This window comes from Fundulus heteroclitus, chromosome 3 (assembly GCF_011125445.2).
Source record: "Fundulus heteroclitus isolate FHET01 chromosome 3, MU-UCD_Fhet_4.1, whole genome shotgun sequence".
NCBI lineage: Eukaryota > Metazoa > Chordata > Actinopteri > Cyprinodontiformes > Fundulidae > Fundulus > Fundulus heteroclitus.
This window is the reverse complement of record NC_046363.1, coordinates 30,599,175-30,611,260: the sequence shown is the minus strand read 5'-3', so window position 1 is coordinate 30,611,260 and position 12,086 is coordinate 30,599,175. Positions and strand designations below refer to the sequence as shown.

Sequence of the window (12,086 nt, the reverse complement as noted above, 5' to 3'; positions counted from 1 at the left end):
TTTGTTATTGTTAATATATATATATATATATATATATATATATATATATATATATATATATATATATATATATATATATATATATATATATACATTTTATTTTTATTTTTTTGAAGACTGTGGGTGCGTCAACCCGGTGGGACACGGAAGGGGGTGTGCGGCTGAAACATTTTTGAGAACCCCTGACTTACACGATTGGACTGAATGACTGAACGACACTGATAAAGGTGTCAGGGTGGAAACAAAACATGAAAGAGGGGAACAGAAATAATCAGAGTAATCTAACACATGAAAACAAAACATGACAGGAGCAACACAGAAATAACTCCAGGTATATGGAAAACAGAATGATGTGGAAACTAGAAGGTAATCTAAACAGAAAAACCATTAACAATAACAAACAGATAACATTGAATTATGAGACAACCTGTAGAACATAACAGAAATACAGAAAAACAATAACCCAAAATGAAAAACATAACCAAACAACTCAATAATGTGACAGTAAATTACAATTTAAATTTTTCATATCTGAGAATCACCTAGTTTTCCATTGCCTTAATTTGAGTGCTGTTTATCATCAGAAATTGGCTCAATTGCCCTTTTAGTAGAATGAGACTCAATGTGGTTATAAGAAAATGCTGTCACTTAAGAAGCATGGTAGCCTTGTGTATTTTTTAGACACTTAAAGAAATCTCTAAAATCAAAGGTTTTAGAAATGGTGTTTTGTATCTATGGAACTTTGTAAACAGTCAAAGGACTGGTTAATGATTTACAAAGGGTAGTGGATGAACCTTATACCATTCAGAGATGCAAAGTTACTTCCTTATTTTACCCTTAAATCCTGAAGCAACCATTTACTAGTAAATCAAAAGGCGCTGGACAAAACAGAAAGCTTTCCTCTTTTTGTCCTTATGCCTTTTATATGAGAATACAAGAATAGATGGACGCATTCATTATAAGCTACATATTCTTTGGAATTATTTCAGGTGAGCTTTGACTACTTTAAAAAATTATTGAAAATTCTGTAATTATTATTAAATAGAATGAGGGCGGTTATATGATCAAGCACTGAAAATTACAACACAAATTAATCAGACCTCCCCATTTAATTGAATCAAAATTGAACTGACATATCAGTAAGAAATAATGTATAAAATATAAATTTGATATATATATATATATATATATATATATATATATATATATATATATATAGATATATATATATATATATATGTATAGATATATAGATATACATATTTTTTTTTATATGTGAAGGTTTAAGAATACTGCACATAATTTGATGCAGGAATGAATGTATCATCAAAGCTGTGAGTGATTAATTTATGCAACAACACAGTAAATTTTATCGTTTTAAAAGGACTGTCTTTCATAACTCGGTACGATTCTTAGCAGACACTAAAAACTATCTTGCATGCTTGCGTTTCTCAGGAAGTGTGTTTACCAGTCTAGCCAACTGATTGACTTCATATTTAGACTGTCTGCTGTGTATACCTGTATATACTGCCCTGTATAATGCAGAGAAGGTTTATTAATTATTAATTAAGTTATAAGAGCAACTATATCATTTATTTATGACTAGGGAGTGAGAGTAAATAAGTTTGTCTTTTTCTCACTCTTTTTCAAGCTAATTTGACTTAATGTTTATGTTCCTTTTTGCACCTGCATCCTATGTCCTTTTTGCACCTGCTTTATTTAGTACGTTAAAGGAACAGAATGAGAAATACCGGTTTTGATTCAAAAGCTTAAAGGAGCTATAAGTAAAATATTTACTGTAAAATCAACCTGAATCATTCTCATTTCCCAACCCGAAATGGAAGTAGCATTCCCTGTAAACAATCGGTTCTCTCCATCAACAATGTCTTAGTCAAGTTTTTCTGCTTTCAAACCTAGAGGTACAGTCTTGAACTACTTCTGTTCATAGTGTAGCCTGTGTTTACTTACTGCTTCCTCAGCCAATCATATGACAGTTCCCAGAGTTCCCAAAACAGAACGCAGCATTTGGTATTTTGTTTTGGTAAAAGAGCAGCAGCCTGTAAACATGGAAGCCAGACACAGAATACAACATCATATACCTATCCTGTGGAAGTAAAAATTCAGTTGAGTTTCACAGCAACAATGCACCATTGAATAGATGGCTGGTCTCCGTCAAAGGCATTGTGTATGTCTTGTTTGGATTTTAACTACTAAGATATAGCTCCTTTAAGTCCAAAAACTGATTTACCGCCGGGCCACATTAGCACTACCCATCAAATATATGAGAAAGATGTGAACTAATCAATGCAATTAATGTGGACAGGTATAGGGAGATGAGTGCAGTCAGCTATGCTGATACCAAGTACTAAGAAATGCTGTGATCAGCTTTTTTGGAATCTGATTGGGACATCTCTAAAATAAATCCTTCTTATAATTAGGGAAGGTGCCATCTAAGGATGATTGCATAAAATACTTTTAATATAAGAGCTAATAAAACGACCTGGGTACTTTAAAACTTTAATTTTGAAAATGTTCTGTTCTCCACAGGTTTATCTGAAGGATATGGTTTGTTGGAAGATGGTCCTCTGAATGCATCTGTTGGAGGGACAGTGATGTTCAGAACAAATAGGCCTCCAACAGAAGAACCATTTTTGATGGTGGTTTGGAATTTTAATCATAATGAGAGGTCAATTATAACCTGGCTGCCCACTCAAAACAATACTGGACCAGAGTATGAAGGCAGGATCACCCTCTTCACATCTACTGGATCTCTAGAGCTAAGGAACCTGGCACTCAGTGACAGTGGGGATTACAGAGTTAGCATTTTACCAGTTGGAGAAAACACACAAATAGGATCCACCAGACTGGACTTATATGGTGAGCAGATGTTAAAATCTAACCAAAAGTATTTCCTTTTATCACTCACAATTTTACATATGGTATGTTTTGTGGACATGTTGTATTTGTAGAACAAGCGCAAGAAGTAGCATAACTTTTATGCATTCATCAAATTCTTATTCTGATGTAAATTTGTACTAAAATTGTAATATTTGTAGATTTTTTGTAAGTCTTTGTATACATTTAGTTTTTTGTAGTTTACATCGAGGGTTTCTTTATTATTCAGTGACCTCTGATCCTTTGACATTCATATCATTTAAAAAAAAAATTTAGTCGGCATTTGTGGCAGGTACTTCTACACCATGTCATAATTTAGGTTTTTGTTTATTTTGCCTTTGTACGGAGCAAGTCTGGTGACATGGACAGAAAAAAAAAAGGTTTACAAGATGTACAAGGCCACACGTTACTAATGTGTGGGAACGAGATAGATAAGTCATGGCCACAAGTTATTTGTGAGGGAGCTCCTTTATGGTGGTGTAGCATACATTCAAGAAACAATGGGAACATAGACTTGATTTAATTTTATCTAAACCTTGGAAGGAACTATAATGACATCCTGTGATTCCTTGCAATTAAACACCGAGTGGTAATAAGCAGACCGTGTGACAACTTTCACGCATTTCACTGAATTCACACGCTCACGCGCAACACATGGCATTTTTCACGCATAAAAAAAAACAAAGCCCATATGGGCTGCGGATGATCCATTCACAGCTCTGTCCATCCAGAGCTCAGAATAAACTGCGCCTTCTACGGAGCTGTTTCAGCTTCTTTCACAGCTTGTGGCCATCAGTAATCATTCCTGCTGCAGTTCATGTTAACAGAGGAGCAGGAAGAATGATCAGAGTTATAAATAATTTTGGTCTTAACCAGTGAGGAAAGCACGCCGGTACGGTCCGGTACTGTGTACGCAGTAGGCAAGGGAGGAGAGCGGCTGCCAGATAAATCCTTCATTCAGAACCAGTGTTGGCTGCACGCTGGATCAGAAAACCGTTCTGCTAACCAGATGCAGTCTAAAAAGCCACTTAGTCTGTTTATAAGTTTCGTTCCTATAAACAGGCGTGCTGCCTTGCGCTTGAATTCAGGTTTGCAAAATTACATTACATGTAATTTAGGTGTGCACCTTTAAGGGTCATTTTAAGGAACTTGTAACATGGGGGGCTTCAGCTCAGATCCGTCATTCCTCCTGTTCCCTCTAAAGGAGCCCGTTGCGCTCTTTATTTATGCATTTTTTCCACTGTTTATTCCTCGCGCACAGCGCACTAATCGTGCCAGTCTGACAGTGTTTTTTCCCCACACCAAAGACGTTTAAATAAACATTTCCTTTGTAAAAATTAAAATAAAAAACTGTAAATTTAAATAAAAATATATTAACATGAAAATGTATTTATTTAGAAGAAATCTTATTCTGTACATCATTTTAAGATGAGATATAGAAGAAAATTTCTCTCTCTCCTGAGTTTACGTCGTTTACACCAGCAGAGGGAAAATTTTATATGGGCTGAAAGTTTTATTTACAAGATTAAATTCAGTGACTTGGTCTCTGTAGCGATCACACAGTGTCTACAAATGCCGTTGCCCATGGTGCTGTGAATCTGAACCTGTGCCAAACACTGATGCGCATGTCACGCCCACACCGCTGCAGCTGGGGGGAAAAATTGGTGGTAGACGCGGTTTCTTGACTATGGTCACTCACAGAGCTGTAGTACTTTTTATTGCGAATCATTCAGGTGCAGTTCATTTAAAAGATGCAGTTTTAGCGTGTATTCAGACCCAAACAGGGAAACCAGCAACCGGTGGTGGGATTGCGGGGAGCTGAGGTGTGTTGCTTTGGGCGTGTTTACCTGCTGAAGGAAACCGCTGTGAAACCATCAGGAAATAACTTTATCTTCTTGATTAATAACAGCTTTATCGCGGCCGGTGCTCTGTTATTGTTCTGTGTGGCTCCACCAAAGTTCTCTCTCTCTCTCTCTTTTTCTCGTCATCGGACACAAATAAAATGAAACTTCCTCATGTTTGTATTTTCCGGTGTAAAACTGTGAGTCAGATTTAGAAGCTGGTACATTAAACCAGCTACACACAGGTAGATTATCAGAGTTTAGTCGGTGAATCCACCTGGATGGTCTCTGCTACAGACACAGGTTGTCTGTGGAGGTTTGACCAATCTCAGCGTCTTCTTCTTTCTCTGGCTCCAGGCTGAGCCACCGATGCGCCTGAAAATCCTCAGGATCCTGTTGTGGATGTTGTGTGCAATTTTAATTGCAAATGAAATAAATTTGTGTTCTAATTTTATTTCTATAACCTTTGTTATGATTGTTGTACTATTGTACCTGCAACTTTTTTTTTTGTTATGCGTGTTCTGGTCATTTGAGCATGATTAAACATGCCGCCTTTAATATGGCTATAAAATGCTTGTTGCATTTTTTTTTTATGAATACTGGTGTTGCGTCGACCCAGATGGGACACAGGATGGGGTGTGCGGCTAAAAAGTTTGGGAGCCGCTGGTGTAGGGTAATTATTAAGATTGAAAATAGTTTCCAATAAAAATGATATGAGGAACAAAGGCTGGTTAAGTGCTGCTGTTTGCACAAATCACAATTTTAGGAGATGAGCTGATGGAAAAGGAATTTCATTTCTCCAAGTAAGACTGCTTACACAACTATTTTTGCTTTCATGAATGTTAAAGACAGAAATTCAGCATAATTAAATTAAATAAAAGAGATAAATGCAAAATAATTGTCAGGTCATAGTTAAAACAAAGACAGTGTAATGGTTACTGCTGATGAACCCTATATTCAGCCAGACGGTGAGTTATGTACTTTTAAAAGGTTTATTGAAAGAATGAATAACGGCAGGTAAGGCAGACAAGCAGAAACAGACTTGGCAGATGAGTTATGGCTGAAGGTAGGCAGGGATGAGTAGAGGACCAGAAGATGTAGGCAGTGACAGATCCAAACAGGGCAGAGCAAGCAGCTTGAACTCACAGAGAAACAGGCAGAACTGCAGCATGCAGACACAGGCAATCTTTATCAGAAAAGTCCAACTGGCTCAGCACACAGGATCTGGTGGAGACATGGCACATCAAACTGGATGCGAAGAGAAGAAAGGAACCGTTCTGGCAGGGATGAGTTGGCTGAGGCAGGTATATGAGCAGGTGAACAGGTGGCCAAAGTTGAATGTAATTACTGGCAGCAGGTGGAGTGGATGTGGACTAATTGACTCGGGGGCAGAGCTGATTGGATAGACTGGTTGCTTAGAGGTGACAGGTTAATAAGTCCAAAAAAGTCCAAAGGCAAAACGAACAAAAACGCTAACATTTTGTTGAAAACTACATCAGACATGTTATAACTTGAATTGAACTTATCAGACTAAGCAGAGAATCAAGTAGGAAACCTTGCTTTTTTTTTTTCTTGTGAATAATGATTATTGTGTGGGACCCGAGTATTAGATATAATACATAGAAACTGCAGGGATTGTGGGCAGTTTGTTAAAAAAAAAAAAAAAAAAAAAAAGATGAGCTGATAAAAGTTAACAATAATTTACTAAAAAAAGATGAGTCACTAAAAAAAAATGTAGGGCAGTAATGAGCAGAAGAGTCAATGGATAAGTCTTTATAAGGAAGAATGGACTCTTAGCTAGCCCAAAGGGGGGCGCGGTCCTCTCCAGCACTCAGTCCTTCCCGTCGCCAGCCGACTGATCCTCCACGGCCGCGAGCGAATCTCTGTGGCAATCCAGCCACTCGTACTCCAACACCCGGTCGTCCGTTCCTCGACGGCGACCAGTTGGACGAATCTCCGCGGCAACCAGTCCTCCAGTCCCGCCGCCCTGCCACTCCTACACCTGTGATATGTCCTGCTCCGTCTTCAACTGCACAGTTACCTCTTTATTACCTGCTTCCCTGTTTGCATGCTGCTTAGCTAATGGAGAACACCTGTGATCTGCAGTGGGCATCTTCCGGTATGAGTGGTAATGTTACTTCAAAACCAAAACAAAATCAGAAAAATATGCAACACAACAAACCAAGAATTTAATCCAAATCAAGTCTAATAAAAAAAAGCAAATAAATTAAAAATATAACAAGCAAATCCAAATCAACAAAGTAAGAGACATGAAATTAACTCAAAGGAAAAGGAAGTCACATTACCACAATTACAAACCCACATGGAAATACTATTAGGAAGGCTAAATCTAATTATTCACACTAAGAAAACTGTGAGCATGAAAATGTAAAACTGATGAGTTGTTCTTAAGCTGTGTTCATAATCATTCAAAATACAATTGATGGTGCTATGTTTTGTTTTCTTGTTCTTTTTATTTTTGGTTGTGGTGGTGTGTAATTATAAACTTATAAACTTGTGTTTTCTACCCTCAGAACCAGTTTCCGGTGTAACAGTAACTCCACAAAGTGCAGACTTGGTTGAGTTCAGTGGTTCTGTCAGTCTGTCTTGCTCCTCCTCTGGATCGTCTCTCTCCTTCCTCTGGATGAACAGCAGCTCTGAGGTTACAGCCAGCGACAGAGTTCAGATCAAAACGACTGAGGGAGGATCAACTCTGACTATAATCAATGTGACGCGCTATGACCACGGTCTATATCACTGCCATGTGCTAAATCCTTCCTCTGATGGTAGAAGTCCTCCAGTGAACATCTTCATCAGTTGTGAGTTGTCAACATAGATGCTCATCAGAGTTTAGTTCATTACCACATCTGATTGAGAAGATATTTACAGAATGATTTATGGATAATTTTATAAACGATCAATCCAGCATAATTAATATGCATACTTCTAGATTCCATTAGAAAAAATAAATTGATCCAATGTATTTCTTCTAAAATTTGCATTTATTGTATAGTTTTGTATACTTATAAATAGAAATGAATCATGATAAGATTGCTCAACTTAAATTATTTTATTTTATCAGTTGGTGTTACATGACTTATTTCTGGTTTCTTGTACTCTCAGATGGTCCAGAAAATACAACGCTAAACGTTTCTCCATCAAAGGAACATTATGTAGAAGGGTCAGACATTACTCTGGCTTGCTCAGCTGAGTCGAGACCTTCTGCTGAATTTACATGGTTTCTAAATGGAGACCCGCTGCCTGATACTGGACCAGAACTAAAGCTGAAGAACATTCAGATCAGCCAGAGTGGAAACTACAGCTGCCAGGCCTTTAACAACAAAACCCGGAGAGATCAAACATCCCAGCCTTCAATTATCTCTGTACTTGGTAGGTGTAGAAAATACATTTTGTGTCCTTTATCATCTATGATATAAAACGGTAATACCCTATAATAAATGGAAATATTTTGTGAGGAAACTAAGCAATACACAAACATAAAATATTTCTATAAATTTACAAGTTTATTGCTCAATAATACAAAGGATCTATTTTGTTCTCATTAACTCATTCTGCCACTATTATCATAATCATGCTGTTATTGGGGCTCCTTAGTCAAAATCATGCAGCAATTTATACCCATACATTTAATGCCTCTATTTTAAAACAGGCCATCAATTATTCTAGACTTTAATTAAGTAACCATGATTTTTTTTGGTTGTGGGTTAATAGTCTATAGGCTTTTTCACAAAATATTTCAGTCATAAACCGCCAAAGACGAGTCGCCTACAACTCCCTTCAGACATTCATCAATCACAAGTAGATATGGCGCTTCTCCACCGCTGTTCGTTTTCAGGGATGCTGTTGATGGTGAGCACATGCTTCCAATTTAAATTATAAATCTCACCTTCTTGCTGGTGAAGATTGTCAGTCATCCAGGTCATGGTTATTCCAATGAAAAAAAAAGCAACTGGACTTGTTTTCCGTAGTTTGAAGACGTTTCGCTTCCTATCCAGAAGGCTTTCTCAATTCAAAAAGTTTGGAGTAATGTGGAGTATCAAGCTTTGTTGGGCAGTAATATATATCTTGATACTCCATAGCTGCAAAAGACCAACCTCTTTTGGTCTTTTGGTAACAGACCAAAAGAGGTGATGGCAGGACAGGCTGGTGTTGGCTGATGGGAGGAGCTGACTGAGACGGCCCGACCAGATAATAGTGACTGAGGCAGGTTTGACCAGGAATCCAGAAACTGAAGTCAGTCCAGGTCATGACCAGAATAGCACCCGATGAATCCCCAGAGAGGCCAGAGCGAACAGAGGAATGAAGACAAGAAGGTGATGCATGCAGGCACTGGAGAGACAATCCAGTGAGGGTGGGCTGCATACAGGAACACTGGTTTAGAAAGCTGAGCACGAAAGCACAAGGGAAAATTCTTGCAGTCAGAAAGACCATCTGGCAGAGACTGGGGCCGTTTCTCAATATGCGTTCTTGAGCGGTCTCGTGTGCTCGTGACACGTCATCAGCCTCAGCCCGAGTACTGTTCCGATTGCCGAGAAAGCCAAACCGAGAACGCGTCGAATTCCCCGGATGTTGTTCTCGCCCCGCCCTCTTTATCGAGCATGCATCAGAGCAGACTTGTGCGTTCTTCAGACTGACCACTTGCCCAGAATGCACTGCGGCAAGATCATTTTTAGGCTTTTTAGAAATTAAAAATGTTGTTTTAAAAAAAAATCAATAAGATTTATTGTGGTGTAGTATATAAATAGTTTTGAATGTTAAAGAAATGCTAAAGAACTGTGCGTCTCATGACGTCACAAGTACGCTTCTGTCCGATCTTCCTGTGTTCTCGCCAAGACCGGACTTAACGAGAACGCGAGTCCGTACTCGCGTTCTCGTGAATTGAGAAACGGCCTGGTTGTGGGAGGCAGGTATAAATAGGTGGAGTCTCAGGTGAAACAACGGGAAGCTGATTACTGAGCAGCAGGTGTTGCAGATTGTGATGAGTGGAGCAGAGTGAGAGGAGGTAACAGCTACCACCCCAAAAAATCTAAACAAAAGCAGATAGCGTGACACCATGAGGCCAGAAGTTAATAAAAGTGGCTTCATGACACTTTGAATTTGGCTCACATAGATTTGATTTCTAACGTGCTTTATTCTTTTGTTCTTTTCAATTTCTGTACAATAAAGCTATTACTGAATAGATTAATACCGCTATATAAAATATTGCCCATATTTCTGTCCCATTTTTGACATTAAGGGGAGTACCGACACTTATTCTTTCTTCAATTTACAATTATAAACTGTATAACATTTTGTTTTCCACCCTCAGAACCAGTCTCCAGTGTGACAGTAACTCCACAAAGTGCAGACTTGGTTGAGTTCAGCAGTTCTATCAGTCTCTTCTGCTCAGCCTCTGGATCATCGCTCTCCTTCCTATGGATGAAAAGCAGCTATGAAGCTAAAGCCAGCAACAGAATTCAGATCAGTGATGGAGGATCAACTCTGACTATATTCAAAGTGACCCGCTATGACCACGGTCTATACAGCTGCCATGTGCAAAATGCTGTCTCTAATGGTAGAAGTTCTCCAGTGAACATCTTCATCAGCTGTGAGTTGTCAACATAGATGCTCATCAGAGTTTGGCTCATTGTCACATCTTACTGAGAGATTATTATTTGTTTTAAAATGATTAAAGGATAGTTTTTTAAAAAAAATATCCACAGTCAGTTGCACTACTAGTATATTTAATATGCATTATTCTATATTTCATTAAAAATTGTAATTACATGGAACCAATGTATTGTTTTCTTCTAAAATTCACTTTCATTTGTGTATATTTAAGATATTATTCAGATATCATTGTTCAGCTAAAAAGAAAGTTTAATTTTATCAGTTGGTGTTACGCGTCTTTTTTTGTGGTGTCTTCTACTCACAGATGGTCCAGAAAATACAACGCTAAAAGTTTCTCCATCAAAGGAACATCATGAAGAAGGATCAGACATTACTCTGGGTTGTTTAGCTGAGTCGAGACCTTCTGCTGAATTTACATGGTCTCTAAATGGAAACCCGCTGCCTGATACTGGACCAGAACTAAACCTGAAGAACATTCAGATCAGCCAGAGGGGAAACTACAGCTGTCGGGCCTTTAACAACAAAACTCGGAAATTTCAAACATCCCAGGCCTCAGCTGTCTCTGTACTCGGTAGGTGTAAGAATTTATATGTTATGCCCTCTGTGCAAAATTATTATAAATACTAAATCATAATACAAAAGACAGAAAGAACCCATTTTTACCCTTACTATCATGTTTTGCATTTTGTATTTGTGCCACTGCACAAATAGCTGCAAGAAAGAACTATGTATTAACACAAACATAAAATAAAAGAAAATTCCCTTTTTGGACTGATAGAAAATAAAATAAAACTACAAGATATGAACCAAATATAGAGAACCCTTGTAAAGCCCCTACAGCAGAGGGCCTTTATGTATTTATAGCTTCCTATGTTGTTTTGATATATTGCTAAAATTTAAGTAACAAGAAATAACTAAATACCTAAAATACACATGTATTAGTTGAAAAACATAAACTGCATTTGTTTACATATAAACTGCTTTTGTGCATCTTCTGTTTTTATTTCAGAAAATAATAAACTCTCAGGAGGTGTCATTGCTGGAATAGTAATTGCATGTTTAGTAGTTATTGCTGCAGGAGCTGCTGGAGTCTGCTTTGTCTATAAAAGAACGTATGTTTCTTCATGTGACGATCTACAAATTCCTCTTTACAAGGCATGCTGAACCCTGATGGAAATCACAGAAGTTTTCTTTTTCAGTTAATCATATGTAATAAAAGTTAATTTGATATATTTCTCTTTTACATCCAATTAATCCAACCTGGTAATAATTTTGTGATGTATACTTTAAGCTTTCAAAACTCTTTAACATGAAAATAATCATAAAGTGCAGGTTGTTTAACATGTTTCAACATTGTTGATTTCCTCCAACTTTTAGAAGAAATCTGAAGGATAAACCACATTCAGCCAAAACAGGTTAGTATGTTGATACTTCAACCTAAACATCTCTGAGTTTTTCTTCATTTCCTAGTAACTAATAGCATTTAAAAAATAATATACATCAGGGAATTTGTATAATTTACAAAAGAACAAAATAATTTTAAGAAAATGATGCTTTCAGACCTATCCTGAAAATTTAAAAATATTTTTAAATATTTTCCTTCCTAGAAAAAGAAAAGGTGTCTGTAAACATGTCGGGAAAGAAGAGGAATAATGAAGAGGATAATAGTTATGACACAGTTATAGGTGTAGAGAGGAATAAAGAACAAGAACCTGTGTA

The 12,086-nt window shown here is 37.4% G+C and overlaps 1 protein-coding gene across 1 annotated transcript; it reads left to right on the top strand.

The window, feature by feature from the left end:
- Window positions 1-870: 870 nt before the first annotated feature.
- On the top strand, window positions 871-11,787 carry LOC105924061 (carcinoembryonic antigen-related cell adhesion molecule 6). The gene is made up of 8 exons (XM_036127796.1): window positions 871-989; window positions 2,548-2,877; window positions 7,271-7,555; window positions 7,860-8,126; window positions 10,066-10,344; window positions 10,672-10,938; window positions 11,377-11,479; window positions 11,745-11,787. Exons 1-8 carry the CDS (start codon window positions 944-946, stop codon window positions 11,785-11,787), a joined length of 1,620 nt encoding a protein of 539 aa, XP_035983689.1. The 5' UTR covers window positions 871-943.
- The last annotated feature ends 299 nt before the right edge of the window (window positions 11,788-12,086 follow it).

What these genes read in the sequence shown, in the direction of transcription:
- LOC105924061 (XM_036127796.1), top strand. Translation starts at nt 944, where the DNA reads ATGGACGCATTCATTATAAGCTACATATTCTTTGGAATTATTTCAG. An exon ending in ATTCTTTGGAATTATTTCAG is followed by an intron (nt 990 to 2,547) that starts GTGAGCTTTGAC and finishes TGTTCTCCACAG; the next exon opens with GTTTATCTGAAGGATATGGT. An exon ending in CTCAGCTGTCTCTGTACTCG is followed by an intron (nt 10,939 to 11,376) that starts GTAGGTGTAAGA and finishes TTTTTATTTCAG; the next exon opens with AAAATAATAAACTCTCAGGA.